Below are 21,662 nucleotides of genomic sequence, written 5' to 3'. Positions count from 1 at the left end.
ACCTGAATTTATCAGGATATTTTCTGCTCTTTTTATTTTTCGGCCCATGTATTTTACTTAGCTGACAATGGAAGGTATAGCCTATAGGCCAATGCAGTAGTAGGCATATCTTGGAGTTCTATGCGCTCACTTCCAATGGACCACAGTGACCGCAGAGAGGAGTGCTTTCTCCATAGTTTAATTTTTACTTTTAGATTTTTAGCATTTTACTTGTATGATTTGTATGAGATTTGTATGATTAGCCACGTGACCATGATTATGAGAAAAGAAAACTGTTCCATGAAAATATCCATATAAAAATTCTTAATTTGCACGCAGATCGGGAGAATTGGTAGGATAAATTGTAAGCTTCCCCAAACTAGCAACTCATGAGCTGCCTTTGCTCTTTAGGCTACTGTTACACCCATTTAAAAAAAAATGCAAGCAAGCGCGTGCACACATAGGAGATCCAGGTGAAAAAAACAGGCACGCCTATGGAAATCAAAATGCAACTGGTTCGTTCTGGCGCCGGGTCAGATTTTTTCCCCCCGTCAATTTGTGGGTGCAAAAGCTGTCAATTCAATTCGAGTGGCTTTATTGGCACGAGAAACATATGTTAACATTGCTTGTCTTCTACCGTGTAAACGTTGCATTCTGTCTTGTTTGAATCGACACGATAAGTAAAGTGGGTCCTATCGTTTCCCCTTTTTTTTTTCTACTGGGAGCATGTGCCTTACTTGCATCAGTGATGTGTTGCCGCCAGATTAGAGAACGGTTCAATCTCTCCAAAAACTATTGTCCAGTCCATTTACTAGTCAGATTTGAGTCACAGAGAATTTAGTCTTGTCTTGTTTTCGTCAACAGAAATATAAATATTTTCATTTAGTTTTTTTTTTCTTGGTCTAGGCAGTTATCGTCTCGTCAATTGCCACTGAAAAATATGTTTGACACATATTTTTGTCTTTTATTTTTGCAATCCCATCAGGAAAGGAAACTATGGGAATGGTTTCTGCTGTCTGTTCAATCCAGTAAATGCGGAGGAGGAGTTAAGTTGGAGTGTCACCTTGTTAACATCCAAAAGTGAAGTCGTGTCACAGGCTCTCTTTCCATTTCCCCTGAAAACCGGATGCATCCGTTTTGTTTCTGACCTCACTAAGGGTGCCTGTGCTCTGCCATCATGACTCCCCCATGCCTTCCCTCCAGAGTCCTGACCCACACTGTGACAGGCTGTTGCTGTTCTGTAGTTACACCTGAGAGAACTGTTGTTACACCTGGCAAAACTAGGCCTCTCCTGGACCTTGGAACCCAGACTAGAATAGATGGGTCTCCATCTCTCTCTCTCTGTGGGTGGATCCCATCTCTACTGTCTCATTCAGTGGATTGGTGGGATTATTAGTGTGTTTGTCTGGGGTTTGCTGGCTGGCTGTCCAGGTGCTCAGGGCCTTCAGTGTGAAGGAGGCATACTAAGTCTATGGGCAATTCCACGATAACAGCGTGATGCTGAGACTCAGATTTTTCACTTTTAAATGTATGCCAAACAAAAACCAATGATAGCAAAGCTAAACAAACTATACAACTCTATGCAAAAGGACAACTTTAAACAATTTCCAGTAAAAATGTTACATAAACACATTAGTAGAAGAAGAGTACAGATACAATGCTTGGTAACAGAATGACGGCACAAACAGCACAAACCTGTCATTCTGTTAATCAACTTTGCATATGCACTGTTCTTCAAGAAAATGTGTTTTTGTGAAAATGTCTCTGGAAATTGTTAGAAGTAGTCCTTGTACATAGAGTTGTATGGTTTAACTTTGCAATCATTGGTTTTTGTTTGACATTTTCAAAGTGAATAATGTGAGTCTCAGCATCACTTCATTCCACTGTTACCGTGGAGTTGCCCTATACTATAGATGGAAATGGAGCTATGTGGCCTCCCGAGTGGTGCAGCAGTCTAAGGCCCTGCAGTGCTAGAGACGTCACTACAGATCTGGGTTCAATCCCGGGCTGTGTTGCTGTTGGCCGAGACCGGGAGACCCAGGCAGTGCACAATTGGTCCAGCGGCGTCCGGGTTTGGGGAGAGTTTGGCCGGCTGGGATGTCCTTGTCCCATCGCGCTCTAGCGACTCCTTGTGGCTTCGGTCGCCAGCTGTACGGTTTCCTCCGACACATTGGTGCAGCTGGCTTCCGGGTTAAGCGAGCAGTGTGTCAAGAAGCTGTGCGGTTTGGCGGGGTCGTGTTTCGGAGGACGCATGGCTCTCGACCTTCGCCTCTCCCGAGTCCGTCCGGGAGTTGTAGCGATGAGACAAGACTGTAACTACCAATTGGATACCATGAAATTGGGGAGGAAAAAGGGTAAAAAGTACAAAAAAAGAAATGGAGGCATTTACTAAAGAAAGAAAAGGCTGTGCAAGGTACAGTTGAAGTCGGAAGTTTAGATACACTTAGGTTGGAATCATTAAAACTCATTTTTCAACCACTCCACAAATTTCTTGTTAACAAACTATACTTTTGGCAAGTCGGTTAGGACATCTACTTTGTGCATGACACAAGTCACTTTTTTCCAACAATTGATAACAGACAGATTATTTCACTTATCATTCACTGTATCACAATTCCAGTGGGTCAGAAGTTTACATACACTAAGTTGACTGTGCCTTTAAACAGCTTGGGAAATTCCAGAAAATGATGTCATGGCTTTAGAAGCTTCTGATAGGCTAATTGACATCATTTGAGTCAATTGGAGGTGTACCTGTGGATGTATTTCAAGGCCTACCTTCAAACTCAGTGCCTCTTTGCTTGACATCATGAGAAAATCAAAAGAAATCAGCCAAGACCTCAGAAACTTTTTTTGTAGACCTCCACAAGTCTGGTTCATCCTTGGAAGCAATATCCAAATGCCTGAAGGTGCCACGTTCATTTGTACAAACAATAGTACGCAAGTATAAACACCATGGGACCACGCAGCTGTCATACCGCTCAGGAAGAAGACACGTTCTGTCTCCTAGAGATTAACGTATTTTGGTGCGAAAAGTCCAAATCAATCCCAGAACAACAGCAAAGGACCTTGTGAAGATGCTGGAGGAAACAGGTACAAAAGTATCTATATCCACAGTAAAATGAGTCCTGTATCGACAACCTGAAAGGCTGCTCAGCAAGGAAGAAGCCACTGCTCCAAAACCGCCATAAAAAAGCCAGACTACAGTTTGCAACTGCACATTGGGACAAAGATCATACTTTTTGGAGAAATGTCCTCTGGTCTGATGAAACAAAAATAGAACTGTTTGGCCATAATGACCATCATTATGTTTGGAGGAAAAAGGGGAATTGTGAAAAACTGAGTTTAAATGTATTTGGCTAAGGTGTATGGCTAAGGTGTATGTAAACTTCCGACTTCAACTGTATATGCTGCCCCTGTGTTTACTTAGGGGGGAAGCTGCTATAGGAGGTGAGGTAAATGGAGGAAGCAGCTATCGGCCTAGGTAATACAGTTGCGTGATATAGCTAGGACGTAAACTATTCCCGAAAGGCTTGAACATTGGAAAGCACTGTGTAGGCCCATCTCTTAACCCCCTGAACAATCACCCAAACGAAATGTTCAACTGAAGTCAAGTGTGTGGAGAAATTGTCAGTTCATTGTAGTTCCTCCCTAATAGAATGTGTTCAGCTCAGTGGTCTAGATGATGAACAGACAAGTCTCACTATGTGTGGGGTTACTGGAGGTCACTCCTGGCTCTGGTTGAACTCAGCCAAGTCAGGCTGAGGTGTGCAGGTGGACATTTTATTGGGATGAGTCTTGGCTATACCTTCACAAAAAAAATCTATAAAACAAAAATGAGCTGTTTTATTTTAAGGCATACGGTTAGCAGTGTGGTTGGGGTTAGATGTTATGACTTTGTGGCTAGGACAGCTAGTGACCACCCTGCAGGGCTGCCTCCAGGACAAGATTCCTCCCAATAAATGCCAACCTGCCTGAGGCATGAGTTGTGGTGTACTGCAAGGGAATGGTTTTTGGTCTCTTTGTATGACACTGGTAGAAAGTTTATTTCTTCTGTTTGCTGATGTTTGTTTTTTTTATTTTTATTTTACTCTCTCACAGCCGCGTGATCCTACCGATCTCTGTGCAAGAGGTGAGTAACACGAAGTCATTACCCACGTACACACCACCCCACTTTTTGTGCTTGTTTCCTGCAAGTCTGTACATGCATGAAAGCAGGTCATAAATGCTGTTTGTTTTGATATTGCTGCCTTCTGAGAAGCTATTTGTCAGACATGTCTTTCTCTCCACTGCATTCCATTTCCCCTTATTTGTCGGGGTCATGCTGCCGTCAGTGTTTTAACTCCAGCCTTGAGAGATGTGACGTTCTCCTGCAGCATGTGATGTAACGGCAGCAGCCCCTAAAGGTTTTAGTGCAGTACTCAGTGTGACAGCTGTAACGTCATCAGCCTGGAGGGGTCAATTTATCCTGACAGTAAAGGCTATTTACCCAAAGAGTCAGGCTCTACAAACTGAAGGAGACGATTCAATCACCAAACTTCCATGTAAAGATTTACCTCAGGGTGGCAGGTGTCCCAGCAGTTAAGAGAGTTGGGTAAATAAACTAAAGGTTGCTGGTTCAAATCCCTGAGTGAACTAGGGGAAAAATCTGTCGATGTGCCCTTGAGCAAGGCAATCAAGCCAGATACATTGCAGCCACTGACCCACGGTTCCAGTTTATCTGAGAACCCTAATTGGTCCTGTAAGTCACTCTGGAGAAGTGTCTGCTAAATGACTAAAATGTGTGGTTGTAATTCCAACTACTATAGTTGTTAAATATATTAATGATATGGAGTAAGTTGGCCTTTATTGATCCCCAGGCAGAATTGTAGATGCTCATGTAAAATTCCATTAGTCTAGCTGTTCGCCTTCCCCGTTACCTCTAGATGAGCCCAGGGTATCAAACAAAGCATTAGATTTATAGTGTTGCAAATTAATTTCAGCCACCAGCAATTCACACCTAGGTGTTAAGCATACCTCTGACATTTGTGTGTTTTAGACTCTAGAGAAACAGTAGCTCTGTGACTGGGATTGACGACCCCAGCCGGTAGAACATCAGGCCAATTGTGCGTCGCCCCACGGACCTCCCGGTCGCGGCCGGCTGCGACAGAGCCTGGGCGCTAACCCAGAGACTCTGGGGGTCTCAGCCCTAGACCACTGCGCCACCCGGGAGGCCCTATATTTACAATTTTAGCAGCCTTTTAAGCGTTCTAGTACAGTTAAATAGTTAACACACATACATGGACGCAGCGGTCTAAGGCACTGCATCTCAGTGCAAGAGGTGTCACTACAGTCCCTGGTTCGAATCCAGGCTGTATCACATCTAGCCGTGATTGGGAGTCCCATAGGGCTGTACACAATTGGCCCAGCGTCGTCCGGGTTTGGCCTGGGGTAGGCTGTTATTGTAAATAAGAATTCATTCTTAACTGACTTACCTAGTTAAATACAGGTTACACACACACCCCACACTGACCAAAAAGTTATTTTGTTGGCAATTACGCATGTCCCCTTTACCAGTAAAACATAATCAAAACCTATTTCTTTCACTTACTTGCTGTGCTGTTTCGTTGTTCATTTCATATGTCACAACGATTCATCGATACCTATGCTATGATGCTGGAAAAGTTGTCTCCTACAGTGCTGGTCATTAAAAAAAAGCCAGCTAGCTCATGGATGCAAACAATGTTCTTCCCCAAAAACATAGCAAAACGACCTCTGTTTCAGTAACTATAGTTAGCTAGCTAACTATATAGCTAGGTGTAATCTAAAATAACTCTAATTTATAAGACAGTTCTTATTTGATTAATGGTGGTCGGACCCATCTATGTGAAGCTAGCCACAATAAGGATTAGCCACAATAGAGGACTTTGCGGTTAGCCTTCAAAATAAAAGTATGTCATTGACGGTGATGCAAATTAATACAAATAGTAGAATTATGCCATAATTGAATAGATCATGCTAAACGAGGTTGGGATGTTGTTTATATAAAATCAACAAAAGACAATTTGTTAATTTGACAAAAATCATTTGAAATCACACTGGATATATTATACTTTAGAATTGCATTGGGGGCATACTTATTTCACTGTACAGCCTTACCTATGGATTGTGGATCAATGAAATTGGATATCCGTCTACTCAGTGACACCCAGAGACCATTAGCGTCGTAGCTCTTATTGCGGGACTCTGAAACAACTGTGAATTGAGCAACATTTATTGTTAACCTATGTGTATTGAATACTATTCCCGAGGAAAAACAATACAGTGTGAATGTTTTAGAGTCTGATAACTGAGGAGGACGTTGGGGAAAAAATATCTTGGGTATTGAGTAGACTGATACCCCATTTCATTGATCCACAATCCTTAGGTAAAACTGTATAGTGCAATATGAATGTCAATGCACACAATAGACTGACTGGGGAGGTGATTTCACACAGTCACAGTCCCGCGAAAGAGCTACACCGCTAATATTTGCGTAAACTTTTAACAGTTGTGTTCTGTGGGTGTCACCGAGTAGATTGATACCCCATTTCATTGCTTCACATTCCAACCTTGTTTAACATTATCTAGTCTAAATATGGCATGATTCCACCCCTCTGTATCACGTTCAAAGAGGTACCTTTTATTTTGAAGGCAAAACACAAATTCCACTATTGCGCCTAATCATTATTGTGGCTAGCTTCACAACACATAACCCGGTCCGGTCGAGCTTCACTAGCCAGATGAAGCTAACTGGCTGCTTATAACGTTTGCTTTGGGCAACAGGGTTAAGTAGCAGGCTAGCTATTTATTTTCATGAACTGAAGTTCAATTTCAAAAGGCGAACAACAAGTGGCAACCTAGCTAATACTTACTCACAAGGATTCCTAAATCATTGCTAAGAATAATGAACATGACTGCAGTTTTTACTGGTCATTGTTTTCAGGCTAGTTGTATTGGTGCTAGCTAGGTACCAAGCTAAAGCTTGCTAGCTACCCCAGAAGTTGCGGTCGAACAAACAATGCTTTATTACCAATGTGGTATTGTAAACACATCGTTCGTGGCTGGTGTTTGCAGACTTTGTTTTGTACAGCTTTGACAGTGCTACTGATAGTAGTGGTGGCGCTTGGCTTGCACATGCAAATTCAGAACACACAACATTCTCTAATAGTATTGTGTTATTTGACGTGTATCTTTTTTGACACGCAAAGACCCAAACGGCGTTCCATTGTATGTCATGAAGCTAATAGCAGTGACGCTATTACTGTGTAACTCCGGTAGGGCAACGTGTACCGGTGCTCAACCAGTCATCGAAAGCCAACATCACCCACGACGGAGAACGGTTGATTGTCAAGGGCAATGAATTTCATTATCTTGGCGGTAATGGATTTCGCCTTTGAGTTGTCTCGCTGAAATGTTCTTACTCTTTCAAATGACTGCTCAATCCACACAGCAGACATTGTGTGGGCTAGGTTAGGAATGAAACTAGGCATAGGGCCGATACCGATGTTGGCATTTTTAGCTAATATCGGCCGATTCCAATATGTTCACGATATATCGTGCATCCCTACCCTGTGTGTGTGTGTGTCTTGTTTAAAGAAAAACAGGATGGATGGGGGGGGGGGTCAGAATTGGTCCGGTGACTGTATTGGACCTCTCTCTATGGCACTGTCAATGTTCTCTCGCTCTCCCCCAAACAATTCACAGATTTGTGTTGTCCTGCTCCTAGCCCATAAAGTCACAACCTCCGTCCTGATATGTTTAGTGTAACCTTTATTTAACTAGGCAGGTCAGTTAAGAACAAATAATTATTTACAATGACTGCCTACACCGGCCAAACCCAGATGATGCTGGGCAAATTGTGCGCCGCCCTATGGGATGCCCAATCACGGCCGGTTGTAATACAGCCTGAATTCGAGCCAGGGTGCCTGTAGTGACGCCTCTAGCACTGAGATGCAGTGCCTTAGACCACTGCACCGCTTGGGAGCCCATTTAGAGAGTTCATGTGTGTGAAATTCCATTAGCTGTCCATATCCCAAGTCACTAACACTTAATTTGGCTGCTCATAAGCCATATCAACAGAACATCAAATATACGTACACATCCCATTTACCAATAACGGGGATTCTGTCTGTTAGGATCGGTCAGTGATTCGCTGAATTGATTTGTGCTATTGTGACACTGATGTTATATATATATAACATATATATATATTATTATATATATTGTTATATATATATATAACACCCACACACAGTGGCAAGAAAAAGTATGTGAACCCTTTGGAAATACCTGGATTTCTACATAAATTGGTCATAAAATTTGATCTGATCTTCATCTAGGTCACAACAATAGACAAACACAGTCTGCTTAAACTAATAGCACACAAACAATTATACGTTTTCATGTCTTTATTGAACACACCATGTAAACATTCACAGGGTGAAAAAAATATATGTTAGCCCTTGAATTTAATAACTGGTTGACCCTCCTTTGGCAGCAATAACCTCAACCAAACGTTTTCTGTTTTTGGGGATCAGACCTGCACAACGGTCCAAAAGGAATTTTGGACCATTCCTTTTGGACCACTCCAGAAGGCGTATTTTCTTCTGTTGAAGCCATTCTGTTGATTTACTTCTGTGTTTTGGATCGTTGTCCTGTTGCATCACCCAACTTCTGTTGAGCTTTGTTAGTAAAACGTTTATTGGAGACAGGAGAACAAGTGGAGACATAGGACGAGGTGGATATTTGTATAATAAGGCCGTTTTATTCAAGTGTAAAGATATCAGGCAAAAGCGTGCACGGCTCCTTTCTGTCTGATTCTTATGAAATCGTCGGAGAGGAGCCCCTCTAAGCAGTACATACAGATTATATAGGCAACAAGCAAAGTAGGTTGATCTTGTCGTCTGGCCTTCCGATTGATCGATCTGGGTCGTGGGTAGTCCTGTTCGGCCTGATGTCGACATTCCATTGGCTTTTCACACAGTTCTTTGTCCTAGTCACATCCCAAGGCATCCTGCATGTGCGTTTGTTTTCACAGGCCCTATTCATGGGGGAGGGGATGTGTGTGTGGGTCTGACAAAGTAGAGGGGATGGGTGCATGTTGTGCCAAGAATAGCTTATGTTGAGAAGTGGTTAAAACAAGTTACCAGTATCTTATACAATTTCTTACAGCTTCAATTGGCGGACAGATAGCCTAACATTCTCCTGCCAAATGTCTTGATTGACGGGAATTCATTTTTTTGTTGACGATAGCAAGCTGTCCAGGCCCTGAGGCAGCAAAGCAGCCCCAAACCATGATGCTCCCTCCACCATACTTTACAGTTGGGATGAGGTTTTGATGTTGGTGTGCTATGCCATTTTTTTCTCCACATAGTGTTGTGTGTTCCTTCCAAACAACTCAACTTTAGTTTAATCTGTCCACAGAATAATTTTGTCAGTAGCACATCCAAGTGCACTTTTAAAAATTCAGACGTGCAGCAATGTTTTGTTTGGACAGCAGTGGCTTCTTCCGTTGTGTCCTCCCATGAACACCATTATTGTGAAGTGTTTTACATATCGTAGACTCGTCAACAGAGATGTTAGCATGTTCTAGAGATTTCTGTAAGTCTTTAGCTGACACTCTAGGATTCTTCTTAACCTCATTGAGCATTCTGCGCTGTGCTCTTGCAGTCATCTTTGCAGGACGGCCACTCCTAGGGAGAGTAGCAACAGTGCTGAACTTTCTCCATTTTATAGACAATTTATCTTACTCTGGACTGGTGAACATCAAGGCTTTTAGAGATACTTTTTTAACCCTTTCCAGCTTTATGCAAGTCAACAATTCTTAATCTTAGGTCTTCTGAGATCTCTTTTGTTTGAGGCATGGTTCACATCATCTTGTGAACAGCAAACTACATTTGAGTTTTTTTATAGGGCAAGGCAGCTCTAACCAACATCTCCAATCTCATTGATTGGACTCCAGGTTAGCTCACTCCTGATCAAATTAGCTTTTGGAGAAGTCATTAGCCTAGGGGTTCACATACAGTTGAAGTCGGAAGTTTACATTTAAACTCAGTTTTTCACAATTCCTGACATTTAATCCTAGTAACAATTCCCTGTCTTAGGTCAGTTAAGATCACCACTTTATTTTAAGAATGTGACATGTCAGAATAATAGTAGAGAGAATTGATTTATTTCAGCTTTTATTTCTTTCATCACATTCCCAGTTGGTCAGAAGTTTACATACACTCAATTAGTATTTGATAGCATTGCCTTTAAATTGTTTAACTTGGGTGGAACGTTTCGGGTAGCCTTCCACAAGCTTCCCACAATAAGTTGGGTGAATTTTGGCCCATTCCTCCTGACAGATCTGGAGTAACTGAGTCAGGTTTGTAGGCCTCTTTGCTCGCACACGCTTTTTCTGTTCTGCCCACACATTTTCTATAGGATTGAGGTCAGGGCTTTGTGATGGCCACTCCAATACCTTGACTTTGTTGTCCTTAAGCCATTTTGCCACAACTTTGGAAGTATGCTTGGGGTRATTGTCCATTTGGAAGACCCATTTGCGACCAAGCTTTAACTTCCTGACTGATGTCTTGAGATGTTGCTTCAATATATTCACATAATTTTCCTGCATCATGGTGCCATCTATTTTGTGAAGTGCACCAGTCCCTCCTGCAGCAAAGCCACCCCACAACATGATGCTGCCACCCCCGTGCTTCACGGTTGGGATGGTGTTCTTCGGCTTGCAAGCCTCCACCTTTTTCCTCCAAACATAATGATGGTCATTATGGCCAAACAGTTCTATTTTTGTTTCATCAGACCAGAGGATATTTCTCCAAAAAGTACGATCTTTGTCCCCATGTGCAGTTGCAAACTGTAGTCTGGCTTTTTTATGGCGTTTTTGGGGCAGTGGCTTCTTCCTTGCTGAGCAGCCTTTCAGGTTATGTCGATACAGGACTTGTTTTACTGTGGATATAGATACTTTTGTACCTGTTTCCTCCAGCATCTTCACAAGGTCCTTTGCTGCTGTTCTGGGATTGATTCGCACTTTTCGCACCAAAATACGTTAATCTCTAGGAGACAGAACGTGTCTTCTTCCTGAGCGGTATGACAGCTGCGTGGTCCCATGGTGTTTATACTTGCGTACTATTGTTTGTACAAATGAACGTGGCACCTTCAGGCGTTTGGATATTGCTCCCAAGGATGAACCAGACTTGTGGAGGTCTACAAAAAAAAAATCTGAGGTCTTGGCTGATTTCTTTTGATTTTCTCATGATGTCAAGCAAAGAGGCACTGAGTTTGAAGGTAGGCCTTGAAATACATCCACAGGTACACCTCCAATTGACTCAAATGATGTCAATTAGCCTATCAGAAGCTTCTAAAGCCATGACATCATTTTCTGGAATTTTCCAAGCTGTTTAAAGGCACAGTCAACTTAGTGTATGTAAACTTCTGACCCACTAGAATTGTGATACAGTGAATTATAAGTGAAACTAGATGTCCTAACTGACTTGTTAAAACTATAGTTTGTTAACAAGAAAATTGTGGAGTGGTTGAAAAACGAGTTTTAATGACTCCAACCGAAGTGTATGTAAACTTCCGACTTCAACTGTACTTTTCCCAACCTACTCTGTGAATGTTTTAAATGATGTATTCAATATAGACCAGAAAAATACATGTATTTGTGTGTTATTAGTTTAAGCACACTATGTTTGTCCATTTTTGTGACTTGGATGAAGATCAGATCAAATTTGATGACCAATTTATACAGAAATCCAGGTAATTCCAAAGGGTTCACATACTTTTTCTTGCGGGTTTTTATATTATGTGACCGGTTTCTCTGTGCTCTCTTTTTCTGTGTTGCAGTACCAAGTTGGTCAGCTGTTCACCGTAGCAGAGGCCAGTAAGAATGAGACGGGGGGAGGAGAAGGCATTGAGGTGCTGATAAATGAACCCTATGAGGAAGAGGGAGAGAAGGGACAGTACACACATAAAGTTTACCATCTGAAGAGGTACAGTAGTACATGCACACAAACATACATATGCCACTTAAGAGATGCATACACTGGGCGAGGATGAAGAGGAGAATACAGACACACACACTAATGCAAGGTTTCCCAAACTTGGTCCTGGGGCCCGCCCTGGGTGCATGTTTTGTTTTTGCCCTAGCACTACACAGCTGATTCAAATAATGAAAGCTTGATGATGAGTTGGTTATTTGAATCAGCTATGTAGTGTTAGGGCAAAAACCAAAACGTGCTCCCAGAGTGGGCCCCAGGACCGAGTTTGGGAAACCCTGCAATAAGGCTGCGTTTTGCCTAATTGACCCTTCGCTAAGGCCCACCCCAGAATTGTGGGCAACCAATCGCTTGGTCGCTAAACAAGCTTGAGTCCCCTCGCCTCAGATAAGCTCTTGTTTCAAATGCATGTAAACCAATGAGGACAATGGCAAAAACTGCATTTTCATTTTTTAAAAATGTTTAAATGGCTAAATAATTTAACAGGGGTACTTGCGGCTGTGAGTCATGAAATGCAGAGCCTGATGGAATATTTTTTAAATCCGGAATTATGCATTTGTTTCATTGTTTGCTAGCTGGTTAGCTAGCTCTGTCTCATTGACCATCATTGAAAACATTGCTAACATTAGCTAGCTAGCTAGCTAGCTAGCTAGTCAGTTAATATATCTTGTTTTCTCCAAATGTACAGTGCATTCGGAAAGTATTCAGACCCCTTGACTTTTTCCACATTTTGTTACATTACATCCTTATTCTAAAATGTATTAAATAGTTTTTCCCCCTCATCAATCTACACATAATGACACAGCAAAAACATGCTTAGAATTTTTTGAATTAAAAAAAAAATACCTTACCTTAAGTATTCAGACACTTTGCTATGAGACTCAAAATTTCTTAAAACCTGTTTTCGCTTTGTCATAGATCGATGAGGGAATTATAAAAAAATAAAATAATAATAATTGAATAACGACATAGCAAAATGGGAAGGGGTCTGAATACTTTCCGAATGCACTGGATGTCATCTGCTGTCAATGTCAGGATACGATTTGAGAGCACTAGTTGACTCAAAGTGGTTAGTAACTTTGACTGCATGCTGACAGCGCATTCCGAGCCATCCAGTGGCTAGCCGCACTAAAATACATTTTTATTATTTTTCTCCCCCTTTTTCCTCCCCCAACTTCGTGGTATCCAATTGGTAGTTACAGTCTTGTCTCATCGCTGCAACTTCCGTACGGACTTGAGAGATGCGAAGGTCGAGAGCCTTACGTCCTCCGAAACACAACCCAACCAAGCTGCACTGCTTCTTGACACAATGCCCACTTAACCCGGAAGCCAGGCGCACCAATGTGTCAGAGGAAACACAGTACACCTGGCAACCGTGTCAGCGTGCACTGTGCCCGGCCCGCCACAGGAGTCGCTAGTGCGCGATGGGATAAGGACATCCCTGCCGGCCAAACCCTCCCCTAACCCTGATGACGCTGGGCCAATTGTGGGCAGCCCTATTGGTCTCCCGGGCGCGGCCGGCTGAGACAGAGCCTGGGCTCGAACCCAGAATCTCTAGTGGCACAGCTAGCACTGCAATGCAGTGCCTTAGACCACTGCCCCACTCAGGAGGCCTACTAAAATACATTTTACCAAGTTCCCGTGAAGAAATTGTAATGACAGTCCACTACAACATACCCGAGAGTCTCCTGATTAGCAAGAGGTAGTCTGCTTAATTTTTATTGTGTATTAGAAACACAGTTTGAGGTCATTGTGATGGGTCTTCTCAAGAATTTTGAATGGGGAATTGAGCTTCCCAGGAAAATATTGACCAAGGTAGTGACAATAACCAAAGGGGTGGGGCTTAGCCAAGGGTCAATTATTGGCAAAAGAGCTGATCTGATTGGTCAAAAGATCCGAGTTTGACAGCCTGTGTAAATGCAGCCATACACACTCTGCTGATTGACTGATTGACTCCTGTCTCTCTCTCCTTGCAGTAAAGTCCCAGGCTGGTTGAGGTATATTGCACCAGAGGGAGCGTTAGTCTTCCATGAAAAAGCCTGGAATGCCTACCCATACTGTCGCACCGGTGAGTACCAGAACTCTAGTTTAAACACTCAATTGAGCCCATCTCTGATTGGGACTGGCTTGCAAGAAGATACCGACCCTACTGTTACGTTGGTTTACAATCAGCTGCACTGGGGTCGGAACGCAATCATGGTTACATTAAGACACTGGAGCCGGCGCAAGATATGGGACGGAAAACGTACCTCAATGCAGGGATGGGATATGCCACTGTACTCCAAAAGTTACCTTTATCCACACTGCTCCATCAAGAAGAAAAACTGCTTTTTTTTCATCCTCATGCTAGCAGTACCCACAGCAGCCATTATGGAATGGCAGGTCGCGTTGAACAAAAGAGCTGATTGGCCGACACTGCCATTACAAAATGATAGCAGTATTTCAATCTTCTCGACGTAGCAGTGTGGATAAAGGTACGATTTGGAGTACAGTGGCATATCCGATCCCTGCATTGAGGTACGTTTTCCGTCCCATATCTCACGTCGGGTTCAAATGTGTCTTAATGTAACCATGATTGCGTTCCGTTCCGTGTAACCATGATTGCGCTCAGTATTAACAAGCATAACGGTAGGGTCGGCATCTTCTGGCAAGGTACTGGCCTACATTGTAAATTGTCACTGATTATTTTATTGAAAGTAAACTGTTTCCTTTTTTCTTCTGTTGCTTGTTTTCTCCATCTGCGGCAGTTATAACGGTGAGTAGTGAGTGAACTGACACAAACACATGCACACTGGGGCAGGGGGCCTAGCGGTTAAGAGCGTTGGGCCAGTAACCGAAAGGTCGCTGGTTCGAATCCCTGCGCCGGCAAGGTGGGAAAGTCTGCTCTTCTGCCCTTGAGCAAGTTAGTTAATTCCCAACAACTGCTCTACGGGCGCCGATGATGTTGATTAAAGCAGCCCCCCCTCACCTCTCTGATTCAGAGGTGTTGAGTTAAATGCGGAAGACACATTTTGGTTGAAATCCATTCTTGTGCAACTGGCTAGGTATCTCCCTTTCCCATATTCCCCCAGCTATTGTCTGTGTGGGCTAGGTTTGTTGTGGGAATGTATTTGAGACACTCGATCCCATTAGTGACTTATAGCGTGGTGGCGTTGTGTAGCTAGCTATGCTGCTAATGCTATCACACCACAGTTAGGTAGGCAGAGTGAAGTAGTGCACTAACCAGCCGTGCCATTTCAGCCTGTTGAGGGAAAACTTGTTTGAGGAATTAGGCAGAAGTCATCTATCAGCAATAAGCGGTTTATTCAAGCAATTGCAAGGAAGATCACTCTCGGGATGAACCCGGAGAGTAACCTTCAGGACATACCGGAAAGGAATTCTCAGGATATACCACAGAGGATCTCAAAGATTTTACAATCAGTCTTTATATACTTAATTTACACAATGAACTGCTTACCCCTCCAAGGGGGAGGCGAGCTTACATAAGGGGTAATTGGTTCCACTTCCATAGAAAAATCATACGAATGAGAACAGGTTCTAACCAGTTCTCACAGCCTATATGTCTTAAGATAGAGGAGTGATAGGATCTTTAAAGCCAAACCAGAGGAAACTAGATTTCTGCCTAGCTAGGTTTTTAGTGCCCGAAAGATAATGAGCCAGTAATAAATCACTTCTCTGTGCAGTATGTAAAGAGTTTAGTGGACAGGTGTGGAAAATGACTAGTACTATTCAACAACATACTGTATGTAGCATTAGACTGTAACAAAACCATTTTGCACCCACAAGCCCAAACAGATAATCACTTAATTAGCTTAGCTGTGGGGTTTAAATAGGCCTTAGGCCTCCCAGGACTCCATGCAAGACTTTCTCAGTATGAGATTCCCATTGGTTCTCCATTCAAGGCATTCTCAAGCTTGCAGTTGGCTGACATTTTAAGGCTACTATATAGAGGAAGTGAACACTAAAGCCTTCTTGGAATTAGTTTCCTTCCCACCACAGAATCCATAGAATCAACTTATCAAACATTTGGAATGGTACACCCAACATGGCCGCCATCCCGACCCACATCAGCAAGAATTAATTTATGCTTTGCCAGACTAGATTAAAACATGGACAGAGATTTGATTTGTCTCCTTTTCTTTCTTTGCTCACTTTTCTTTTCTCCTCTCCCTCCAGAATGAGTATATGAAAGATGACTTCCTGATAAAGATTGAGACGTGGCACAAACCTGACATGGGAACTCTAGAAAACGTGCATGACTTGGATGGTCCTACGTGGAAGACAGTGGAGGTGATTCCCATCGACATCGCAGACAAAGATGTGGTGGCTCATGGGGTGAGTGGACGTACGCACACACACACACTAGTTGAATACGTGGAACACTATTTGAATAAATGGATCATTCCTCTATTGCGCATCAGACCTGACATCACTGTATTGGCTAAAGCAGTGAGTTTTTAACCACTCAGCCATGTTAGATCAGTGACATCAAGATGGCTCTTTTCCCAAGTGGTAAAGTAGTCTGTCCCCTGTCCCAGGCACTGATGGTTACATCATCAGGGTATTTGTCTCCCCCATTTGGAGGAGTTGCGTCACTGCATGTTGACTGGTTGTCTCTGCCAGTCTACCTTCCTGCCAGAATCGCCCCCCTTTCGCATGAACGCGCACGCACTCAATTCTTCATTGCTGCGACTTGCTAGTTGAGATTTCTGATCATGTTAGGCTGCATTTCATTTTTATGTTGGTTTGATCATGGGGGAGACACTAGTATTATCTGCAGTTTTCGGTTTGGCTAACACTTGAAACAAATAGTCTATAAATAAATCTCTTTGCCAAAATTCGGCATCTCTCCCATGTCTTATTCGACTAGTAGTTGTTCTGAAATGTTTATTGCTTGCCTGTGTGCCACAGAAAGTATTTGACTCTAGCCACAAAATGAAGGAAATTAGAAGGGGGGGTTCTGCAAGGCTATTTTCTTGCCTGCCGAAATCCCCCCCCCTTCTAATTTCCTTAATTTTGTGGCTAGAGTCAAATACTTTCTGTGGCACACACTACTGGTCAACATGAGCTAGCAAAATTATTCTGAAGTGTGTCAGGCCTTGCAGTCCCAAGATAGAAGGGGTGGGGGTGGAATTTCGGCAGGCAAGAAATTGGCCTTGCCGAACCCCCCCTATAATTTCCTTAATTTTGTGGCTAGAGTCATACTTTGTGGCACACATCAGAGTCAAATACTTTCTATAGAACCAACTTCACGTCAGGAAAGGCAACCAAAATTAATAATGTATATGTGTTATATTAAACATAGAAGAGGGAGAAAAATGTAGGCAAGCAATGAACATTTCAGAACAACTACTAGTTGAATAAGACATGGGAGAGATGACGAATTTTGGCAAAGAGATTTATTTATAGACTAATACACTTGAAACATAGCCAAACCAAAAACTGCAGACATTACTAGTGTCTCCCCCGCGATCAAACAACCATAAAAAATCAAATGAAACGCAGCCTAACATGATCAGAAATCTCAACTAGCATCGCAAGTCGCAGCAATTAAGAATTGTAGGGAGTGGGGGATTCTGGCAGGGGGGAGATTCCAAAGTTCCTTCCAAAGTTCCTTGTTAGTCGCACAGTCTGCTCCTCTAACGTTTGTTACGTGCTTCTGTCCACGAAAGATTACTGCCAGTCTAGTGACATTCCTAGCCCTGTGTCTGCTGCTGTTAGCCTGGCAGTCCATTCCTGTCCGCCAGAGGATCGGCCTGCGCAAGGCACTGTGTAGAAACTCTGATCTATACATCACCTTACTGACATACTGCTGACGTGCCATATTGTACAGGACCTAACATAACAGCTTAATTAGCGTAGACCAGGAGATTTCTGCTACTAGACTTGACCCTGTGTTGTAGTGATGGATACAGTTACATATCGAAATATCATTTTTGGGACAATCGATATTTGACTCAAAGTATCGATTTGTACATTTTTATAAATGTTTTGTTACTGTAGGTAGAGTTAGCTAGCACTAGTCGGCTGTACCTACGCCAAAACTCCAGTATTTTTCATCCTATAGCTTGTTCTCCATCTTCTTTTTAAATAGTGAACCAACATGTTTCAGCACTTTTATTTCCCTGACTGACCAAAACTCGAGTGGTGGGTCTTTCAGAGAGCTGCCCTCTGGTGGTGCACAGCGCTCACATCTGATTCAGTACATCAATGGTTGCGGTCCAAACACTTTAAAGACACACCCTATCCCCTCAGCCCTCATTAAGTGGACACTTCTGATGATGAAGAAAACCCTTTTGCAATTATGTTAGCACAGCTTAAAACTGTGTGCTGACTAAAGAAGCAATAAAACTGGCCTTCTTTAGCTTAGTTGATTATCTGGAGCATCAGCATTTGGGGGTTCGATTTACAGGCTCAAAATGGCCAGAAACAAATAACTTTGTTCTGAAACTCATCAGTCTCTTCTTGTTCTGAGAAATGAAGGCTATTCCATGTGAGAAATTGCCAAGAAACTGAAGATCTCGTACAACGCTGTGTACTACTCCCTTCACAGAACAGTGCAAACTGGCTCTAACCAGAATAGAAAGAGGAGTGGGAGGCCCCGGTGCAGGACTGAGCAAGAGGACAAGTACATTAGAGTGTCTAGTTTGAGAAACAGATGCCTCACATGCCCTCAACTGGCAACTTCATTAAACAGTACCTGCAAAACACCAGTCTCAACGTCAACAGTGAAGAGGCGACTCCGGGATGGTGGCCTTCTAGGCAGAGTTCCTCTGTCCAGTGTCTGTTATTTTGCCCATCTTAATCTTTTCTTTTCATTGACCAGTCTGAGATATGGCTTTTTCTTTGCAACTCTGCATAGAAGGCCATCATACCAGAGTTGCCTCTTCACTGTTGACGTTGAGACTGATTGACAGACAGATATTTTTCTATTTATATGATAGAGTAGCAGCAGCGTATGTGACGAGTGTGAAAGCTGAGCACATCGTCTCTCCATCTGTGACAACAGGATAGCTTTTTTCCAAGCAATCGTATTTTAAAATGTTATACAATCTGAAAAGTTTTCTTTCTCCCGGAGCATTTTCTTCCCCCCAGAAAAGGGGAGAGGGAGAGAGTGGCTCGCTCAACACAGCTGCAGGCCCCAGCGAAACAGGGGCAGGCAGTCAAACGCTTTCAGTACAGGATTCATGAGGATAATCTACTTTACTGTTTGACCAAGAGGATGTTTTTAATGAGGTGAATGAGTGCAGCCTGTACCGATGCGACCAATATAGTTGTAGTCTTGAGCCCTGCCTTGTAGGCTTTTCACTGTAGGCATACTCTCCAACTTTCGTTTTACTTCAATGAAAAGGCCTTCATCTTCGCAATCAATAATAGCCTAGGCCAAGGCTCCTCTCTCACTCTCTCCTCAGCAGAACAGCAGCCCCGAACAATTTGGCCGGCTACAATTTTATTTATTGGCTTTTTTCATTTATTTTATCTGACAAAATCTGGAAATTACCGGCTAACGGAAACCCTGGTCAGTATGCATGTGTAATGCATTTTCTATCCGACATGACTATAATGGGTTGTAATGTGTGTATATACACTGAGTGTACAAAACATTAAGAATGCCTTCCAAATATTGAGTTGTAACACCCCCTTTGCCCTCAGAACAGACTCAATTTGTCAGGGCATAGCATACAAGGTGTCAAAAACATTCCACAGGGACGCTGCCCTATATTGACTGCAATGCTTCCCACAGTTGCGTCAAGTTGGCTGGATGTCCTTTGGTCCACCACCCATCCCTGATACACACGGGAAACTGTTGAGCGTGAAAAACCCAGCAGCATTGCAGTTCTTGACACAAACCAGTGCGCCTGGCACCTACTACCATACACTGTTTTAAAGAGGCTTAAATCTTTTGTCTTGCCCATTCACCCTCTGAGTGGCACACATACACAATCATTCTTTAACCTGTCTCCTCCCCTTCATCTACACTGATTGAAGTGGATTTAACAGGTGACGTCAATAAGGGATCATAGCTTTCACCTGGTCAGTCTATGTTATGGAAAGAGCAGGTTGTCATTGTGTAAGGTATGTTTTTTTACTACAGGATTATAAAGCAGAGGAGGATCCGGCTCTGTTCAAATCTACAAAGACAGGCAGAGGACCGCTCTCACCTGAATGGAAGGTACAGGATTTTACCTACTGTCACCATATATATCCCGTCTTGTATGTGATAGTTAGTCATATTGACATTTGACCTCATTAGAAGAGGGTTAACACACACTACCATGCTTCTCTCGTTTGTGGTGCTGGAGGTTAATGCCCCAAAATCAACATTGTAGAAAATAAAAATACATTTGGCCTCATCCCTCCTGTGTTTCTCCTATGACAGAATGATCTGATGAACAAGACAGACTGTCCTAAGATGTGTGCCTACAAACTGGTCACTGTAAAGTTCAAGTGGTGGGGCCTGCAGACCAAAGTAGAGAACTTTATCCAGAAGGTACAATACTTTTATCTCTTTATCCTTTTCACATTTAGGGCCTCTAATGAGAAAACAGACTGATACCTAATATTGTTGTTCTCTGGTCTCTCCTTTCATTCCATCTCCACCTCTCTCCTCCCCCATCTTCCCTCCTTCAGCAAGAGAAGCGTATTTTCACTAACTTCCATCGCCAGTTGTTCTGTTGGATTGACAACTGGGTGGAGCTGACCATGGCAGACATCCGACGAATGGAGGAAGAGACCAAGAAAGAGCTGGAAGAGGTAACACACACAATTAATGTCTGCCATTTTTTTTTTATAGGTTATAGACTTGTGCCTTAAAGATTGTTGTTTTTTGTGGTGCGTAGATAGGGACAGTTGATGATGATGATGAAAAGGTCACTAACACATGATTCCAAAGGCATTGAGGGATCAACAAATCACCTATCTAGGACTGACCGTGACCCTCGCTAACCCCTATGGCCTTAACCTTTGACCCTCCTATGAAGCTCTCTGATTGGTCCAGCTGACAGTTGTACTCTGCTGCCTTTAGATGCGTGAGAAGGGCACCGTTAGAGGAACCTCGGCAACGGAAGAGTAACCCCGCCCCTATAGGTCAAAGGTCAGAGACAGGCTGAGTAAGTTCCCCAACAGGACACAGGAAATTACATCATCGTGGTGTCGGAGACTCATCCTGTATCTGCTCTCATCTCTCTACCCCCCCCCCCCCCCATTAGTTTGTTGCTCATCACGTTTTTCTCCCTTTTTCCAGCTGCATGTTGCCTGTCTAATGAAACAATCTGCTTTTGGTTCAGTCTGTCGTTCGTCTATGGTGGTTTTGGAGCTCTACCTGCATGTGGCGCTCTCATTCCGTTTCTCGTTCTTTCCATCACGCCTGCATCCTGTCTCTCTGAAGTTCTGCTCCTCAGCTCCCGCTGCATGACTTCTTATCCTCCTTACCTCTTTGAAACCTTCTTTTGTCCACATGCTGTCTTATTAACATGGTGTGGTCTGTTTAATTGTGTGTGTGTGTGGTTCCAGGTGTTGGGGCAGCGCTCCTACCCTGTTGCTCTCTGCCATCTTTCTGCATGTATCATGTTGCCTACAGATGGAATTATCTGTCATGTGGAAAGAGGAGAGTTTTCACTGATGGAGATGGGTTGAAGTGATGTGACTGCTAGTAAAGGGGAAACA

General features: G+C 43.0%; 1 protein-coding gene across 1 annotated transcript in view; it reads left to right on the top strand.

Annotated features, from left to right (window-relative positions):
* LOC111980870 (phosphatidylinositol transfer protein beta isoform) overlaps positions 1-21,662 on the top strand; it is a 30,911-nt gene that overhangs the window by 6,629 nt on the left and 2,620 nt on the right. The window contains exons 3-11 of the mRNA XM_070449529.1: positions 4,078-4,108; positions 11,845-11,990; positions 13,973-14,064; positions 14,744-14,751; positions 16,173-16,331; positions 20,092-20,169; positions 20,377-20,487; positions 20,628-20,750; positions 21,022-21,106. Coding sequence (XP_070305630.1) covers positions 4,078-4,108; positions 11,845-11,990; positions 13,973-14,064; positions 14,744-14,751; positions 16,173-16,331; positions 20,092-20,169; positions 20,377-20,487; positions 20,628-20,750; positions 21,022-21,069 — 796 coding nt within the window. The 3' untranslated portion in view covers positions 21,070-21,106. The remainder of the gene's footprint in view (positions 1-4,077; positions 4,109-11,844; positions 11,991-13,972; positions 14,065-14,743; positions 14,752-16,172; positions 16,332-20,091; positions 20,170-20,376; positions 20,488-20,627; positions 20,751-21,021; positions 21,107-21,662) is intronic.

This window comes from Salvelinus sp. IW2-2015, linkage group LG20 (assembly GCF_002910315.2).
Source record: "Salvelinus sp. IW2-2015 linkage group LG20, ASM291031v2, whole genome shotgun sequence".
Lineage (NCBI taxonomy): Eukaryota > Metazoa > Chordata > Actinopteri > Salmoniformes > Salmonidae > Salvelinus > Salvelinus sp. IW2-2015.
This window is presented reverse-complemented; position numbering and strand designations above follow the sequence as displayed.